Source organism: Papilio polytes, unplaced genomic scaffold (genome assembly GCF_000836215.1).
Source record: "Papilio polytes unplaced genomic scaffold, Ppol_1.0 DF824069.1, whole genome shotgun sequence".
Taxonomy (NCBI): Eukaryota; Metazoa; Arthropoda; class Insecta; order Lepidoptera; family Papilionidae; genus Papilio; species Papilio polytes.
Window position 1 is genome coordinate 557566 of NW_013525135.1, and position 20929 is coordinate 578494.

The window sequence follows — 20929 nt, forward strand, 5'->3', positions numbered from 1 at the left end:
TTTTTATATTGTTAACTGTATTGATGTGCAGAGATTCCACACTGGTACCGCAAGCACGCCCGGGCTGTGAGCCGCAAGCCATGCTAGGGGCTGCGTGGCTTGCGGTGCATTCTATACCACATTATATTTTAACCACATATAATATTGATTAAATTAGTGACATAAACCTGATATACTCTTGTTCTAATACAGGTGTTTTGTCTGTGGTCATGTAGATTTCATGTACAGTCCGTAGATATACAAAACTTACGTACTCATCGAAAGCATATAGACTGACTCGTGTACATATCTTTTGTAACCAAAAACGTACACGAGTTTCTGTAGCTCGGTAAATGTATACATATTTATGCAGCTAACTGTACATGGGATGACGAATTCAATCGCTCTATGCGTTGGTTGGCAAACATCCGCAATCGCCGGCGAAATGGAAACATTGACGTCGACCGCGGCCACAGTCGGGCTCAGGTTAAAATGTTTTTCGTGTAAGCAAGCCAACTGCCACTTTTATTCGTTCAATAGTACGATCGTTCAAATGAAAACATTTTCATTGACATTATTTATTATTTTTTATTAAATAAAAAGATAATCACTCACCGATATATACCGATATAATACATTTAAAAGTGCCCATTAACCAGAGTGTTTGTGTTAAAATTGAAATGTTATACTGTTCTTACATTTTAGTCAAAGAAAATTTTGCTTTCCCGGAACGTACATTTAAAGTACAGAGAGAAATCCGATCGGCGATATTTCACAATCTATTTGGCATCAAGATCGAATGTGGTCGCAGAACCGACCCGAACGTAATTTCAGCTATTAGATAAAGTGTAACATAAACTATTCGCTTTGGGGGCTTAAGAGGGTGGGGTAAAAAGCAGCTATCGGTCAAGACACGTTTTACATTCGTAGCCCCAGCCGGGGAGGCTATCGTCCGTCACGTTCCCGATACGTTGCAACCGAACCGAAAATATTAATATTCGATGGCGGCGATAGGGCTGCGTAAAGTTTACGCGGGAAAATTTTCGGCAGCCATATTTGTTTAGGACTTTGTACTCTTAGCTGTTTGGGTACAAGCATCGCTGTGTAATCGCAAAAGTATACCAACATTGTTTAGAGTTTTATAACAAAGTTGTCGATTTGAAATTTATAGAGTTATATCTTTTTGTCTATTGTTCTGTTTTAAATTATCTGTTCTGAAACAGTGTTGTTTGAGCTTAGTACACAATAAAGCGCTAGACTTAATTTCTAGATAGGCTAGTTATAAGAAAATCTTAAGTAAATTAGCAATAATAATTCAACAATATTCAAAACAATAATTCTTTGATCTTTGGATTTATTATATTTTCAAGGCAGCGACTCTATTTCTGCCATAAATATGTTTCTGGTAACATAAATTCTAACCAATATTTATAAAACTTGTTAACTATAATCTGTGGCAATTTACCAACCCTATCGCGTCTAATACCGCTACCTGCTATTTATTTACGTTGCCGTACTGTAAGTATGGGTTACGTTGAATTTATACCTCCCGCTCTGCTCTGTGTGCTTTTTGCTTTCTTGATAAATATTGTTTTTCAATTTTCACAGTATAACACAATTTTAAGAGTATTTAATTTTGTTTTTAAGTGCGTAATTAAATGGCCTTTATGTTTAACTAGTTACTGTTAAATTAAATCTTTGTGTAAATATTTAGTTCGTTACTTTTAAAAAGGTATGTAATACTAGCTTTCGCCCGCAACTCCGTTCGCGTGGAATTGAAAAAAACAAAAGTGAATAGCCTATGTGTTCTTCCAGACTAGACGACTATGTCTATGCCAAATTTCATCGAAATCCGCTCAGCCGTTTACGCTTCAAACTCTAACAAACATCCATCCATCCATCTAAACTATCACATTTATAATATTAGTAAGAGTAAGATTTATGAAGATAACGCCGTTTTTCTAGATATTCATGCTTTATGTAGGTTTAAAAAAACAGCAGTACAAAGTCAAGTTTTTCTCTCGATTTTAGGAGAATGATTGATGATCAAGATGGATAATGTACTGTACAATGTTTTTGTACAAGTATTTCGACAGTGGAAACGCACCGATCAACAGAAATCGCAACAACATTAGCATACAAATAGTTGAACATAAATCGCGCACCAGTGGGAACAGCCACATATCACTTACACTTTAATGTATGCCTTTTTTTATAGGGAAGAAGGGAATAGATCAAGCACTATAGTGAAGGGAGCGAAGTTAGGGAGCGCTAAAATGTTTGCACAACCACATATTGGCGATTAAATTTCTCTATACTAACATTATAGAGAGAAAAGATTTGTATTTTTTATGTATTAAAGTAACTCAAAAACTACTGTAAACGTAAACTAAACTAAAAAGCTACGTTGTCAGTAACATACATTTTTTGTTGTTTAATTTCACGCGGATGAAGTCGCGAACAACAGCTGGTTTTATACAACAAGTAATCAAGTATAATAGTGCTTTTTATTATTTTTTGAATTTTCACAGCTTGAGTCACTGTCCGACGACATACATTTTTGTTTTTTTTTATTCGTATTATTATAGATTCAAATGTTTGGATGTATGGATGTTTATCACATAACTACAGATCAAGTGTGCTTTTAGTTTGTATTTTCAGTCTTAAAGATACTATCTTAAATTATTCCACTCAAGTAGTAAAGTGTATGTTTCTAATACTAATTCAACACTAAAGATATCACTTAGTAACCATCCCTGAACAATTAAAAGGTATTTAAAGAGAGTTACAAATAAACTATGAATGCAATTCGGCACATAGAAGTTATATAAAAACAAACATTACGATGTGGGAAGGGAGTTTCACACAGAAGTATAATTAGCTAAGTGCAATGCTTCCAATTTGCGGAGTGGTGCGAGAAAGAGCTAACTCGTAGTTCCCAACATCGTTTGCATTTGGTCGGGTGCGCGGAGGAAATTAAACTGCCGCCTTGATGAATGTCGTCGCCCAACAAATTGAATATTGTATTTGTTGTTCTAAATCATGACCAGAACTGTTTCCAATTGTTACAAAGGAAAGTTATTTTAGAACGGTTTGATCTTAATTAACAAGATTTAATTTAAAATTAGCGTAACGTTTTGTATTTTATTTTTGTTTTGTTTAGTAAAAGTAAAAGACATAGTATTCTGCAACAACTATCTTATTAATTAGTTTTTTTTGTGTTATCCTTTTCTCGTTTCTCTCCGCTACAAAAGTATGTAACAAAAGCACTACATAAAGGCAACAGTGGCGGATTCATCTAGAACTCCCTTCAGGGCACAGTTAGTCTAATATAGAAAAACCACTCTGCGATATAATTAACATGAAACAGTGAAAAGTCGTTAACATAATGATTTCGTCAAATGATTGTAGGTGTAAGGGAGACAGCTGCAACTGTCTCAATAAAAACATGAAACAGATGTACCAAATGATTATCTGTACAGTTTTATACGAAACAGATTGGTTTTTATTCGAAACGTACAAAAGCAATAGCAAAACGGCCGTGTCGCGAATGTTTCTGAATAAAACGCACGTGCTGAAGCTGTATTAATCACTGGAGCAATATCAACGCCGCGTCAAGCTGTGTAACGTCGCGTCACACCGCGACCGCGTCACGGTATGTAACGTCGCGTCACAACGGCGCCCGCCGGTGTGAAATACCTGTCAAATGTTTATGTTTAAAAAAAACACCTATTTGGGAACTTTCCTAAATTAATATAATTATTTTTTTTATTATAGTTTATTTTTATTTTACGAAAGTCATTAGAAGTTATGACGTGTACAATACATAAAAAACGATGTATTTGTTAAAACTAAACGTTTAAAAATATACAAAGGTCTAAAAAAGTGCATTTAGATTGTTCACTGAATGTGGTTTTCTTCTTTTTTTCAACATAAAGAATGTATTCACTAAGAAACTCGACGTTTTTCATTTTAACGACATTCTTCAAGTTGGTGGTAACAGATCATTAGGCAACACGCTGACGAGCTGACTTCAACATGAATAGCCGTAAGCTATAGATATGTGTGCCTCATTATACTATTTATATTTTGACGTATATAACTGCCATTTGTATTAAAAACGAAATAGAATGTAGTATTAAATTCCGACTTAATCCGCGTCGTAATTAAAAAAGTAAGTAGCCTATGTTCTTCCATTGTCTACATCTATGCCAAATTTTATACAGATCCAGCAGTTCAGGCTAAAAACTCTGACAAACATACATCCATCCTTGTAAACTATCGCACTTGTGTTACTGAAACTAAATGATAAGAATTTCAAAGTAGTTAAATTTCAATATTAAATTATGAATAAATGAATATTCCCAAATATGAGATCAGTTATTGAATTTATGGATAACGTCTTTACAATTTGATACCGCTTTTGAACAGAACCCATTCGATCTAAACGCTTATATCGCACTCAATGGCATCAAATTAATATTAGTATACTAGAACTGTACAGCGCAATATCTGACAATGTACAGGGATCAAGTTAAACTGGTTTTTATTCGGTTCGTGTCTATTCTATGAAGTGTAAAAAAATCTACAAATTCTCGAAGCATAATTTTCACGTCTGACTTTTATTGGTTACCAACAAACAAAATGCGTAGGAACATAAAATGTAATGGCGTTTTTATTTTAAAATAACTACCTTTAGATTCGTAATCGTGAAATCGTTTCAGAAATTATTCAGAAAGTAAGTCAGAAATTAAAATATGAATTTAATTTTTTAATCTACATATTTTTAATGTCATCTTTATTGTAGTGTTACACGTATATAAATAAATGAAATATACTTAAACTTTTTCCGTCATCAAATATTCAGTTATAAATAATTTTGAGGTTAGAACACAAAACATTTGGCAGGACGGCTCTTTCCGACAAACGGCTTACCGTAAACCACTCAAAGGGCCGCAAAAAATATAAAATGGCGGCCTACTTTCACAAAGTCAGGTGTTCGCAACTCGGGGCCATCATTAATTTCCATTCAGTGTCGAATCGCGGCGATATATTATCCCGAAATCTCCCGAGAGGCTAAAGTGTGGCCAACTTACAATACCTATAAACAAATCGATTTTTCCACAAAACTCAATTTAAAAGAACAAATATTTTTAACATCATTTTTGTATAATCATCGAGGATTTCTTTTAATAAACAGATTGTTTAACATTAATATAATATTTTAATTTTCTAAAGTCAGAGGTTAGAAACATTTCAGGTAAAATATCTAGACAGATTACTCGTGTTTTAATTTACACGAGTAATCTGTCTAGATATTTTATTTTAGATTTTAGAAAAGTTTCTACAACTGAAAATCTCAAACATGATATTTATTAAGTACAAAGCAATTTGCATTTTTTTTAAACTAAAATCTTTAATTTGAAACATTCGCATTTTGGATAGCAGTTTGCGATGAAATGAATGTGACCAACTGATAGTTGACGACAGAAGGGAAATTAATGGAGAATATAATTTCCGTAGATAAATGGAATGGTTCTGCACATCGCACACCAAATTGAATCGTTTTTAAATTGTAATAGAAAGTAAATGAAGTCATGTGAAAACCATTACACTAAAAAGTTTAGATTCCCCATTTATGTCTAAAACTAACTGTCGGCCGCGAATAAATCCGTTTAAAAATAAACATAATAAGTAGTTTATGTGTTATTCTATATCTGTACCAAATTTCAATGATTCCTTTGGGCTTTTCTCCAGATTCGTAGTAACTAAGATCCGAAAGTTTAGCTGGAAGGATCTTTGTAGCCTAAAGGGATGAACGGATCTGGATGAAATTTGGCACAGATGTAGAGCACAGTCTGGACGAACATATAAGCTATGTACTTTTCTCTTTTCCTAGTCGTGGACTAGTAGAGTCGCAGCCGAAAGCTAGTAATATTATAATTACAGAAATATGTTACGACATAAAGTATCTTGTAACACTTATAAGCCGACTTAAGCTTTGAAGTTCCGTCGCAGCCTAGCACATGAAACGCGATTCCGTTTCGTGATTTATACGACACTTTTATTACGTCAAATTGATATATTTCATCTGCTTTAAACATGCAAATACATGCAATAAATTGTAATATACCAACACGAACTTTCATGGCCATGGAAATAATATGCCTAAATATTTTTCTAAGTGTACAAATAGCCTTAATGTACAAGTGGCCTTATTTTAAGTTGTTTCAAAATATAATTCGAATTTTGTTTTAATCCATTTAGAAATGTCCTCGTTTCCCCCAAGGGCATGTTAAGGGTGAGAGCTAGGAAAGTTTTGCATCGACACCAATATAACATTAATGTTTAAAAAAAAACAAAAGAAAATAAGTGCTTACATTTTATTGCAACATAAAAAATGTTCTCATTTCTTTTATTTTTGAATGTAATTCTTAAATTAATAAATTCCATTAGGATATTCTCGTAGTGAGCTAGCATTATTGAATCACTTAAAAAACTCAGAGAAACGGATTTAAAAACACAAAAAAAAATATAGTTCAACCTACACAGTGTATTCTCTACTTTATCTCCACTCCGTCAATAATTACATTTTGATTAACTCCTAATTGTTTTTTAAACACAGGCATCTGGTCATAATTCAAGATAATAATTTAAATATACGTTGGTAATAATTTCGTATCGCCCAGGGCAATAAGACGGGGCAAGTGTGAGATAGGAATTCCGGCGACGGTCGAGATATTTGACGCTACCCTATGATTTATATCCGACTGCTATTACACAAAATTGATGTATTTAATATTTATTAAATCGAAAACTAAATTTATACCATCATAAGGTATTATAAATTATTACACCATTATTACTCTCCTCTCGTGTAATAACCTAAAAATTGAGCAGTTGGTAGGTGGTCTTATTCTCAACGCGGAGGAAGAACTTAATAAAGAAACACGTGTTGACCTTTTATTTTATAAAAAAAAACTAGCTGTTCCCGTGCGGCTTCATCTTGATGAAATTATTACTTTTTTTTATTGTTTACATTTGTCATTATCAATTGCAAATCTCAAAATGACGTGACAAACTATTACAATCTTACTTCCTTGATGTTGGCAGCTTGTAATTTCGTCCGCGTGAAATTAATAAAATAGCCTATGTTACTCACAGATAAATGATCTTTCTAACGATAAAAGAATTTTTAAAATCGGCTCAGTAGTTTTTGAGTTATTTCAATACAAAAAAAAAAATCCTCTTTTTAATATTAGCATAGATATAACTGTTTATCTAAGATTTTAACACAATAACGGAAATGTTTATAAAAAAAAATCGTTGTTTAATGATTAATACGTAAACCACTCAAAAGGAATCTTTGAAAAAAAGGAAATCGTCGACCTAGTTTCAGAAAGTCAGGTGTTGGTAACTCGGGTTCACATTAATTTCCATTCAATGTCGAATCTCGGGATATATCGGCCCGAAATCCCCGGCCATAGAAATGTTACTGTTACTTTACGTTCTTATAAACAATTCTGAACTCAAAGAAGTTTGTTTGCTACAAACTCATGGCTCATTTCCTTATACACTAAACACGCGTCATAGGACCATATTCAAACCTGGAAAATGTGTAAAACACTACTTAATTGTGAAAAATCTTTAGTAACAGAATTACTGCCAAAGCGTAGAAAATCAAATATAGTTACATTCCAGATAAAGAGGATTATCGATTGTATTAAATGATTATAATGAATTTCTAAATATCTGTATACTATTATAATAAAGCGTAAACACACACTTCTTTGTTGCCTAAGATGTCGGCAATTACAGTATATTTTTGAATAATTCTTTCTTTAATGAAAAGCCTTATACTTACGTCACGCTTTACGCTAAATATTTTCACGCCATTAAACTTAGGGGTAAATATTTTGGATAAAAACCCTAATGTGGGAAAGAGACCATAAGTTGATGCCAAAATTAAGGAAGCAAGGGTGTCATTATGTCATGTCATTTTGACATTTGTAATTGATAATTTGACAAATGTAAACAATATAATAAAAATTTTATAATTTCATATGGATGAAGCCGCACGGGAACAGCTAGTTTCATATAAATCTATCTACAGGAATTAAATTTTTAATTATACGAATTTGTCTAGATATAATAAGGGTGACATCGCATACTATACATACGGTTACAAACTTTAGGTATAAAACATAAAGCAGTCGCTTAAGAAAATTAAAGCGGGTCCCCGTCCCGAAAGGGCCCGGCGCGAGATGATTAATATTACACGTGCATCCGGCGCCCGCCGCGCAGCAGCCTCCGGCCTCCTGCACCCCCGCACCCCAGCACCCCCGCACCCCAGCACCCACTGCCCCTAATGTTATATAAATACTTCATATTCACACACTGACAACTTCACATTTGTCTCCACGCGACAATCTGTCTTAAAGTTACCCAGCATGTAGAATTTTATATATACTAATATAATAAAGAGAAAAATTTGTATTTTTGTATGTTTCGAAATAACGCAAAAACTACTGGGTAGATTTCAAATTCTTTAACTTATCGAAAGCTACGTTGTCGCTGAATAATAGGCTATATTTTTATTAATCATTTTCACGTGGACGAAGTCGCTATATAAACAAAAATTAAATCACCTTTATCTAAAAGAGAAAAGTCAGAAATGTCCATTAAAGTACCCAATCTCCAACTGAACAAATGTTAGACATTAAATAAAGCGCCTTCATCGTCGAAAAACGTTTTGAAACAACAAAACATAAAAAAACAAAAGCTAACGATAAAAAATGACAATAAGTGTCATTAAAAAAGAAAAAAAAAACAAAAGCAACAAGTAAACTCACACTCGCTCAAAACAAAACAGATCCTACGACAAAATGTTGCGTCTTATATCTTGATTTAAACAAATTACGCTCGAGGCGCGCGCGAGGCCTTCTTTCCATACGACACGAGGCCGACACGACAAATTAAACAATAACATTTCTAAAGAACAAAGTAAAGTAAGCAAATAAAACATAATGTAACAAATCATATCGTTTGTTAAAAATATTTTGCCGTTGTGTAGAATATTTTGTATAGAGTGTGAAAAATTCGGGTGTATTGCGTTGGTCGCGTGGTAAGGCTGTGACATTTAACTGACGTCGCGTGCGTCTTTCTCAATAGAGGTCTAATTTACTTGTGTTTATGTGTTGTAATAAATGGAGTTAAAATAACTATAACGAAATGCGGCCATCAGGATTATTCATCAAATAAAAGTCTTATTTTCATGTTTCTTTAGTTGTAATAAATTTTGTATCTTACATATATTCTCAAATCAGTTATTGTACTGGGCATGAAGGACGTTTTATACCTTTTCACGTCGATATATATGGCGTTATCGAATAGTAGCAACTTTCTTCGTTTCTACAAAAATAAATTAAAACATCCAGAAGTCGTGTCCCGTCGACTGTAAATGTCCTATCGTTGTTTATGAATAACCGTCACTTCATGAGTAATTAGGCAAGTTGCTCGCGTCGCGTTAACTTGCCCCCACCTGTTTGTGTCGTGACGCACGGACATGTGTACACACGCGACTTTCCCCGGCACCTTACACCCTGCATCTCCCCCCGCTCCTGTCTTCATTAGACGATGAGTTTACATACGACAAAGTTTAATTATTATTTACATTCAAAAGATGTTCCATTTATGAAAACAGCTGTAAATGTACATAAGAAGTTGAGCTGGAAAGAGTTTTGAAGTCGAATGAGTGATGTCGAATGGCGAATCTTTGTTGCGGAAATGACATATTGACGTCTCATTTCCGTTTTGTCATGAAACTCGTGTTCGTACGTAGTACGTATTTATTGTTGGTCTAATCTAACAAAAAATACCATCGAACAATTTACAATTAAACTAAAACCTTAAGTTAGCATAACAAATATACAAGACAAGAACTGGCAACTTACAACGAGAAAGTCTTTATTAACTAAAAAAAAAACAATGAAAAGGAACGCTGTACGAAATGATAAAAGTTTGAGAAACGTTACCCGAGGCTATGCCTTCAATCCAGAGTAGAAATAAAAATGTACTTCGAAGTAATACTGCATTGCACTTTTAATTAATTGCATTCTACCATATTAATATCAAACGAAACGATTAATCACAGCATTAATAAGTAATTTATTCAGAGTTGCAATAATTTCATTCATTACATCGCAGACAAATCCAATTTTAATTAAACAGAAAATGAGGTTTATATTACAAAGTAATGGATGACTAGTTATTTTTAATAATCGTATAAAAAGCATAGCATTTACTGGGTTTGGAATGTGATATCACACGAAACTTAGCAATGGAGGTCTGTATTGATATAACAAATTATCTATATTGTCTCAGTGGTTCAGCGTGACAATGCAACCAACAGACTAGCTTTTCCGTCTATAATACGGATATAACCTAAAAATGTAGACTAACAAATAAAATATACAGGAAGGTAACAACGAGCAAACTTGTGCGCGTGTATAAATTAGTTCGTAATTAGTGCACGTTGGATTTCATTTTAAATATGTAGTAATTAACTGGCGCGTGACAAGCGCCGCTACAGGGTGTTCAAATATGCTTTGTTTGTTTAAATTAACACGTTACGAAATTAAATGAAATTCTTATTTTATGTGGCTTTAGCTTTACAGTTGTGTTGTAACATGTATTTTTACATTTAAAATACAAAGACTTGAAAATAAACCTTTATTGCTAATTAAGTATCTTAGAAATTGTATTTTTCGTATAGAGTCGTGTTTTCCTCTAAAACAATAACCTAAAAGATTTCTAATGAAGACGATTATTTGCATTCATGACGTAGTTTTTTGTGACGTAATCACATTTATCTCGCTATAGTCTTTTCTTTTCGTTGACGCGTAATTCAACATTTGGCGTTCGCGAGGCGTTGTAATTAAATATTTGAACATTGGTAATTGCCTTGTTTGGATTTATGATCAGCTTTTTAATTAAACTGGGCAGCTTTTCATACAAATAAGGTGAACAGAAATCTCTACATAGATACGATGAGACTTAGGGCCTATTCCACGAAATTGTAAATTGTCTGAACAATCGAACGTGTGTGTGATGGAAATATCTAGTTTTGTTACCTTTTCTGACAGTGACGTCATTTTTAAGCTATCGGAGCCTCTATCAGCAAGTGGTAGGACAGGGCCATATTGTTATAACTAATTTGATCTAAATAAAGATGAGTTTGAACGTAAATCTAATGATCTTTACTTAATCTAATGCAACTAAAACCACCAAATTAATGTAGTTATAGAATTATTTTCTTGTATTAATATGCCGTCGTACATCCTGTTTCCGCTAGTAATGATGCACGATCTATTATTATTCGATATTGTATTGTTTTCTTGCGATGACACAAACTGACAAAATTAACATACGAGCCATTAACATTTAAATCGCCATGAATCACTATCGATTCGTTTTAAATTCTCAGCGCAACGAATAAATTCAAATTGATTTATTTTCAAGTTTACACATCTGAATACAAAACAGCAAAGACAAAACACAAACAAACGAATTATAGTTTTGTTAACTTATGTATTTTATTATTTTAATCGTAGCTTATACAATATTGTTAATACTTTAAATAATTATTAAAAATATTCCAATCTACTTCACTTAAGGCCTTTCCCGCCACTGGCTGATAGGGACTCAGATAGCTTAAAAATAACGTCACTGTCGAGGCAACAAAATCCGATATTTCCATCACGTATATTTCACGTTGGATTATTATCAGACAATTTACAATTTTGTGGAACAGGCCCTTAAACTTATAAGCTCCTTTAATGTTAAAGATTGTCTTTAGTGTACATTTAGGAGAAATCTTCATTAAGTAATACACTGCTAATCGTTAAAAAACTCTGTATAATACAAATTATAATTTTTTTATAATAAAAAACATGCCTTCTATCGAATATTAGCATAATTTCCCGCGACATTGTGCATGTTGTAATAAATTTGCATATCAGTCAATCTTAAAAATGTCGCATTGCACCAAAACTCACACTTAGTAACACCAAACTTATGCCTACAATATTAGAAAACCATCGCGAATTTGCATTGTTGAAACACATGTATAAAAACATCTTTTTATCTCAATTTCTTAGTAGAGAGTAACAGGGATGCCAATATGTTGATATGTGTTTCGTCTTAAGTTTTACCAAAAAGAGAAAGATGGAATGTGTTTAGAAAAATAACTATACTGTTTTAATCCTTGCAAAATTCAATAAAACAAAAAGTATTACCCGAAATAGATTAAGTTAACTTAAGGAAAATCACGTAGTAAAGTACGTAAATTTAAAAAAAAATAGTTAATTTTGCTTGTACCAACGGTGGCCATCAGGCGGTCGGCGGAGGTTAATTACTTCATTTCAGTTAAGAAGCGTTAGGCCACTGAAATAACATAATAATGTGGTAGTTATAGAGGGACAACCTTATTTCACGAATAGCAGTAATATCAATAGGGCTGTCAACAAACTTTTTTGTTTGTTGACAACCCTAAATAATACGCAACGCTCAATACAACTTTCTTTAAATTATTATTAACACGTTTAATGTCATCAAAACGCCTTACGAATTCAAGTTAAAACAGGTGTTAAATACTTATTAAATAATGAAAACTATAAACAAAAAATATAGATAATTTATGGTGATAATTAGTAACAAATTATTAAAGAAAAACTATTTACATGTTGGTTTCCGAAGTGGCAACCCTGACACCGGCCGTATGAAAAATGGCGGTTGAATTTTTTATCTGTTCATGTTAGTGGGAATGTAATTGTCACGCCACGTTCTCCTTGTTTATATTAAAAATACATTTTATTATGCAAACGGCTTACAATTTTCATGCAGTACAATAAAGTTAATTTTTCACGGATGTAAATAAATTAAGGCACTGAAATTTTTAGACCTTAGTATAGTTTAACGAATGAATAGTGATTAACCCTAAATAAAAGGATCCCAAGCTAATAATAGTGTGCTCTAATAACTCCGAAGCAAGTATTAAAACCTTAAGAAAAAACTTCAATCTCGTTCACCAGGGCAAAGTATCCTTTGGAAGTGTTTGCTGTTGCTCGGGTCACTAGAAAGTGCAAAAACTCGACACTAGGGGGCCTCATGAATTTTAAAGACAGACAATATGTCTTGTGCAGGATACCAAAAGTTTAAAGTATTCTATGTGTTTATTCTAGACTATCGATTGCTGGCAATTTCATCCGGAATTAATAAAAGTATATTAAATCTAAAATAAAGCCTGTATCCGCATAACATTATGAAAATTTTATTTTATTGTTTACATGTGTCAATTTATCAATAGCAAATGTCAAAATGACATGACATGACAAACCTTGACAATCTTGCTTCCTTGATTTTGGCAGCAACTTATGGTCTCTTTCCCACATTAGAGTTTTTATGCAAAATATTTACCCCCTAAGTTTAATGGCTTTAAAATATATAGCCTAAAGCGTGACGTAAGTGTAAGGCTTTTTATTAAAAGAAGAACTGGTGAAAAATACGTTGTAATTGCTGACATCTTAGGCAACAAAGAAGTGTGTGTTTACGCTTTATTATAATAGTTTAGATGTATGCCTGTATTTAGAAAAATGTTTAGTAGTTTCCTATTCAATTTAGACATATTTCTCTTTGTATATTCAACATTTATACATTTGCAAGTAATTCTAAGCTACAGAATAATAAAATAATTCAAAGCAGTTAGATTCAAGTCTTATCTGTTCAATAACCTTCTTATAAGATGTTCCATTCCTTCAATTGTACTTAACTCATACAATGTAAGCTTTTATAAAGATAAATGTTGTTGCTATTATCATTATATTGCTCTCTCACTATTCTCGTTATCAACTAACAAGCGAGCCAATACCTTTCTAGTCATCGCTTAGCAACCGGCTAGGGTTGTCTACTAAAATAAGAAAGAAGACGTTGGCTTCCTATTGAAAATAAATAAATAAGATGTGTTAAATTAAACAAAATAAAGAAGACTCTAATAATGTTCTTATTTTAAATTATTGAATACTATATTGTCTAATGGCTGCTTGCAATTAACGATTTTACCAGAATAGTATGTGGTCTTAAATTGTTGTACCATATTTTGTATTGTACATTCTATTTAACAGACTAAACTCGGTGTTCGTAATAAATAATTAAACTCGATAATTGGCTTACTACATGCCAGCCCTAAGGGAAACTCTCATTTAAACAGGGCCACGCATAAACGGTAGAGTCGAGTCCCATTGTCAGGCTGTTAGCGGCAATATCGGAGGCAATAATGCCGGCGATTACGGCACAATGGACACGCTGCACTCTACGGCCTCTTGCAGTTCATGAATAAAAATGATCCCGCACCTCGTCCCTGCCATCTAGTGGACGGTCACCAAGACTTCCGATGTTCACTCTTCGACTTTTAATGGCTTAGTAAACGATTTTAACGGAACCATTCGATTCTAGTTTTAAAACCTTTGAAAAACTGTGGCAAGTTCGAGAAAAAAACACATTGTTTTGGTACAATTCAGATTTAAATAATTAATAATATCTTCATTATTAGCTCACTATCTATGGGGCTTGTAGCCAACCGTAATTAGAGGGGATTAGGCATTAACCATGCTGGCCCAATGCGGGTTGACTACACATATCTTTGAATTTCTTCTCTGATATATGCAATCATCACGATGTTTTCCTTCACCGTAAGAACGTCTGTTAATAAAATTAAAATGTACTAGCTGTTCCCGTGCGGCCGCGTGAAATTATGAAAATTTTATTTTATTGTTTACATTTGTCAAATTATCAATAGCAAATGTCAAACTGACATGACATGACATGGCAGCAAGTTATGGTCTCTTTCCCACATTAGGGTTTTTATCGCCTAAGTTTAATGGCGTGGAAATATATAGCCTAAACCGTGACGTAACTGTAGGGCTTTTTACTAAAAGAAGAATTATTAAAAAATATGCTGTAATTGCTGACATGTTAGGCAAAAAAGAAGTGTGTGTTTACACTTTATTATAATAGTATAGAACCTATGTAGGTATCTATAGTGCTAATTCACTTTTTTTTTTATTTAAAAGTCTTTCATTCCGAGCTTAGATTATTTTTTTCAGTACAGTAGCGTAATATCTCACGCCGTTATCATAGCCTAAGGACACGTTCATTGTGAATTTACATTACTATGAAAATCAGAAACTGTTATGTAAACTGAATTTGTGTTAAAACGACATAAATTTTTGTCTATAAAGTGTACAGCTCTGTTTACCACTTTGGATTGATGGTATGAAGTTTTTAATTAAAGTACAACTTGTATGGTTTATGTCAATGTTATAATATCACAGTAACCAAAATCTTAAACAACACTTAATTAAAGGTTTCCATTACCAAAGTGACGTCAGTTGACAATGGATACGGGTCCAGATATGATTCATCAATCATTTAGTGTGAATACACATTTACAAGCAAGAAAACAAACAAGCAAGAGTTATGTAAGAGTAATGTTTTTGATAACAGTTAGTTAGTTATCAAATTAAACGAATACCTTTTACAAAAACAATAAAAAAGCTATAATTAAAAGGACTTTTAAATTAATTATGCCAATTTTATGGCACTATCTAGAAATATATTATAATTTCGTATAAATTTTTTTATGATAGCGAACATCAAGATATAGCTTTGAATATCTTGTACATAAAAATAATCAACATAATATATCCAAAGTGGCTTGTAAAATCATAATGATCGTGTACAAATTGCTTTACATGTATAAAATAGATATAAAAAATGCTTGATCTCGAGTTTTATGTAATGACGTCACATTTCACATCCATAAGTGGTAATGGCTGAATGCACTTTACCAAATTACCGGATGTTATCGCGCAGTGCGTTGGCGCTTCACTCATTACGCCATCTGTTGGTGAAACTTATGAAACAATCCCACACGACACTGTATATGTGAAACATTTTTCTTCCATTTAGTACATTTTTCCACTATGTAAGATTGTAAATTCACCACAGATTTATAAATTGACGTTTGCACGTTTACCGCTTAGTGGAAAAGGACCTTAAAAGATTAAAAAAAATCGTAGGGTTAGAAATCTACAAGTATTGACTTGTAAAATTTTGACGATTTTACAAACATTTATTTTGTGACAAAACAAACACTATTTTATAACTCAACTAGCTTTCGCCCGCGACTCTATCCGCGTGGAATTAGAAAAATGAGAAGTAGCCTATGTGTTCTTCCAGACTATCTTCTACATCTGTGCCAAATTTCATCGAGATATCCAAGCGTTTAGGCTACAAACTCTAACAAACATCCATCCATCTAAACTTTCGCATTTATAATATTAAGTACGATTTGCCACATTGATAAAGCATTTATTATAAAATTCATTTTACTTTGGTATTTGAATTTCAGTTTAATAACAATTCGTCTGAAAACCGCAACCGAATAAGTTTTGATGTTTCTCAAAATTGAATCTGCATTTCAAAGCTCGCAAAAGACAGTTTCCACATTTGACATCTGAATAAACTGGAAAGATATTAAATTGGAATATATCAAAATTACCAACAACTAACTTCACAGTAGTTAAACTAATATTATGGGCGTCACAGCCATGTTATGCTTTAATAAAATATAGTCTTCATTACCTCTTATGTTTTCTTCCAATTTGTACAAAATAACCTTACCAATAACACCGTTTTTGCATGTATCCACCACGCTCGCCACTACCAATATGGCCGTCGTGTCGTCGAGCCAATGCAACACCCTTATTTTTGACATCTGACTACTGTCCGATTATTAACTTAACAAGTAGAATGCCGACATTTTAAAAACCATGCCATAAATATTTAAACAATGTGTTGGATCACAATTATAAAGTTTATATTGTTATTTTAAATAAGATAAATGGTATTGATTTATAGCACAGACTTAATAACCTTCAAGAATACAGAATACATCAAAATAGTTAAAAAGCTAACAATATGTTATCTTTGTTGCTTTATGCAGTTCTGAGTTCAGTACATTGAAAAGGCTTTTTAAATATATACAGCCTTCACTTAACGTAAAGTTTGTTGGAACATTTAATTCTATATTCCGTAACGAAATGAGACTCACAAATGTCGGCAAGTTCTGGCGCTGGACCAAATCTCAAATAAAAGAGATCGCTAACGAATGCCAATGACACGGCAAGCGTTCCGATGAACTCAAAAATAAACTTTGTATTTCGTTTTGGACTGGCCGAGGTAGGGGGCGCTTGTAATTCATTCGTAGCTTCGTAGACTTGTAATTCTGAATTATAAATTGCTCGAACGGGCAAATAGTCGGCTACGGTTCACGGTCGAACGGCAATGGATTACATTTCTGTAGTTTTTTTTTTCTTTAAAGTAAAGACAAACTTTTTCTATTAACAAAGCCAAGATTTTTAGTAAATATTTCAATTGTTTTTGAACTAGTTTTTCCCGCGAATTATTTGAAAAAATAATAAAAAAACTTACCAATTAGCTTACCTTCTAACGTCCATCCATCTAAAATTGCGCATTCCTCTAGGAAGAAGTAAATTGTCGGTTATTTCAATTTCATTTCTATATTTGTTGAATCGGTTTATTACAGGAAGATTTCTCCTAGTAAAAAATGTAATCGACTTCGTAACTGACCACTTATGTGCGGCAGTTTACAGAGAGATTACTAAAGTAGTATTTGTTGATGTTTTTGTACATTAGGTTGTGTGAAACACCTGTCCGGGGGCAGTCATTACGGGGCGTCATCAATTGTTAGAAGGCTTTCAGCGCGCGCCCGCCCGCTCTGAATATTTCATGTTTTCATTACATGAAAAATGCGGGTACACACACATTTTCTATGGATATCAGTAATGGCATCAGTTATTCGTGAACCACTTTCAGGCTTCTATTTTATTTGTAAACCTTTAATGTTTATAAAAGTTAACTAAAGATTTAGTTTATTGTTACTTTCGTTTTAATATTAATAAAGTTTTATCTTTGTGTGCAGGTTGTGCGTTCCCGGCGCGGTGGCAGGGCCGGTGGTTCCAATCAGGTGTCATACAGTCCATCCTGATCGAGGGCGACCGTCTCTCCAACAAGGGGAGGTGTCTCTCATCAGAAGGCGACAAATTTCTTATAGTTGACGAGTAAGTTCCAAATCATTGCTCATCAAATCATTGCATTGTTATAAACAAGATCACGTTATCTAAAAACATATGTTTACCTTTGCAGGAAAGGTTGTTACCGTTGCGTTGTAATGCATGAGAAACACATCAATGTTCTGCAGTATAAAGAAAGTGAGTTTTTCAACGTATATTTATATGATTGGAAGTCAAAGCTCAATAATATTAACTCTACTCTACTTGTATGTTATTTGTTATCTGTAATGTTGGCATTACCTGCAGCGTTCTGTCATCGGCGAGACGCGCTACCGCACCTCTGCTCTTTGATCACTGGCGACGCGCTTCTTTACTCTATGTTCCGCGAATCCGCTTCGCCCGTCGACTGCCCGCTAAAGGGACCTTTCTCCTTCACTTACAACAGGTAACAATTTCAATTCTACCATCGTAATAACCATAATTTAATCACCATTAACTTGACTGATTCTAAAATTCGTCTTGTATTGTATTTCTGATTTTAAAATAAATATAACCATGTACCATCGTGTTAACATGTCAAGTCCAAGCCGAGAAAAGAAATTCATCGCTTTATAAATACGTAACCGACAACTTACAAGCTGCCACGAGGAAAATGGTGATCGTATATTTAGTGGAGCGCCATCTGTTGGACGAAAACAGACGAAATTAATAGATGGCTTTTGGACATCGAATTTTAGTTAACCATCAGCTCGCGGCCGCACTATAAAACTGTCAGACGACTTATTCATTGGGAACGGAAGGCGCAGTCTCCGGAGCTGACGTTATGCAATAGTGATGTGCCTACCACGAATATACGAAAGCAACTATACTTTTATCTTAGTATTACACTAAGTAGAAATTGTTAATTCATTTATAATATGAAAAATAATTAAAGCCTCTATCGTTTATTTCAAAGATATGCTAGTTTCCCTCTAAATTAAGAAACCTCAGGTTTAAGTGTAGAAGCATTATAGCAGGGAAGGGATTATTTTAATTCCACGCGGATAAATTCGCGGGCGAAAGCTAGTATTGAATACAGATAAAGATTGAGATTCACCATGAGGATATCTAACGATTCGAGTAAGACTATAAATGTTTGTAAAAACTTAATTAACGTTAAAGGACACTCAAGCGATCACTTATGGATTAACTGTCCTCTACGTGTCCCATCACTGTGACACGCTTAACATCAGTTTAAATTAAAAACTCATTACCGATCGACGGCAATGATTCGTGACGTTGACGCGTGTCTGGACACTCCGTTTTTTCCCCATATCACTAGGGTGTCCAGTAATAATAACCACCCCAGGACTGCCCGAAGATTTATTAATTTTTCTACTCCCAAAAATCAATTCTTGTTATTGTTTTTATTTGTTTTAACGTTTCTATAGTTCATTTTAATTTGATTTTGTGTAATAATAAATTTAAATAGTTATTTTTCTGTTCAGTGTATCTGCAATTTTCATTTAAACTATCGAATTAAATTCTTCGAAGAAAATAAGCTATAATCTATTAAAACTACTTATTAAATTACTAACGATTATGTTTCTTAAAAATTCGTTTTATGACAATGAAATAAATATAAAAGAATATCCTAATATTTTAAATATGTAGTTACCCTACTCTTGTCTGCGCCATGCAATTAGGCAGGTTGACACGTCTACGGGCAATTTCATGTCGGAAATAAAGACAGCTCTTTATTTTCGTTAGTTTTTACGTCCATCTTAATTATCAACTGGCCGAGACAAAGGGGACTTTTAAAATTTAATTACACAGTCAAAGAGCTTTTACTTGCTATAAACTTTATAAAAGTACTACTAAGAGGTTAACATGCTTTTTTACTGGAACAACTTTTTCAAACCAATTATTAATTGCTATTATAATAAGTTGAAAAATAAGTGTAGCTAATCACTGAAGTCTCTTAAGAAATCCACAAATAAGTTAGGACAAAAACTCTGAAATACGTATAATAATTATTTGCATAACATTCCAGGGGTCATGGCGACTGCAAGAGTCCAGTGTCATCAATAGAAAGCTGCACGGAGGAGTCGCGTCTGCTACTCAACTACCAGGCCTGCCCCGACGTATATGGCTCCGAGAGCACGGGTGAGCAAAGCCATTTATCATTGAGCGTTACTCAACGCGTGAATTCATACCGAACAGTATACTTGTAGTTAATTTAGAAAATAACCATCTAGATAAGTGTATGCCCAACCTTTTTGGAGATAGGTGATGACCATAAAAGGGACTTAGTATCAGGAGAAACACATACTCTTAGTTGGGCAATGTACAATGAAAACTTCGTCAAAAAGACTTCATAAGTTTTGATGTTTATTTTACGTAATCTGAATGAATCGAATTGTAATTTTGTACACTTAAAGTTACTGAATTTCTAAATTAGGTCAGTTTATGTGTTTTCCCCAAGTTTCACATCTCGGTATCGTTTACGGTTGGCCGCTGATTAACGAGTAAACGCGTTAACGTCGGCTCGCACGAGTGTTGGAAACAAAAGCACTCGAAGCTGCAACAAACAAAAGCCGATCTCCGGGAATTGGCTACTGTGGTATATGAGGGTACCTTAATATAATGTACCGTCAGTTCACTCATAATAAATTAGTCCAGTACCAACCGCCGTTTCATTAACACCCCTACATTACATTGGCGACGGGGATTTTAATTTTAATAGTGAACCCGCAAAGTATTTCGCGAAGAGGACGTGCGACTCCTCAATAAGTGGACGACAATGTTTACGTCGCAAG

The 20929-nt window shown here is 33.6% G+C and overlaps 1 protein-coding gene across 2 annotated transcripts in view; it reads left to right on the forward strand.

Moving 5' to 3' along the window:
- Nucleotides 1-20929, forward strand: part of LOC106100174 — a 97061-nt gene that overhangs the window by 68659 nt on the left and 7473 nt on the right. For both annotated transcript variants that reach the window (XM_013278930.1, XM_013278931.1), the window contains exons 3-6: nucleotides 18041-18179; nucleotides 18265-18329; nucleotides 18438-18576; nucleotides 20164-20276. In XM_013278930.1, the coding sequence (XP_013134384.1) occupies nucleotides 18041-18179; nucleotides 18265-18329; nucleotides 18438-18576; nucleotides 20164-20276 (456 nt within the window). The remainder of the gene's footprint in view (nucleotides 1-18040; nucleotides 18180-18264; nucleotides 18330-18437; nucleotides 18577-20163; nucleotides 20277-20929) is intronic.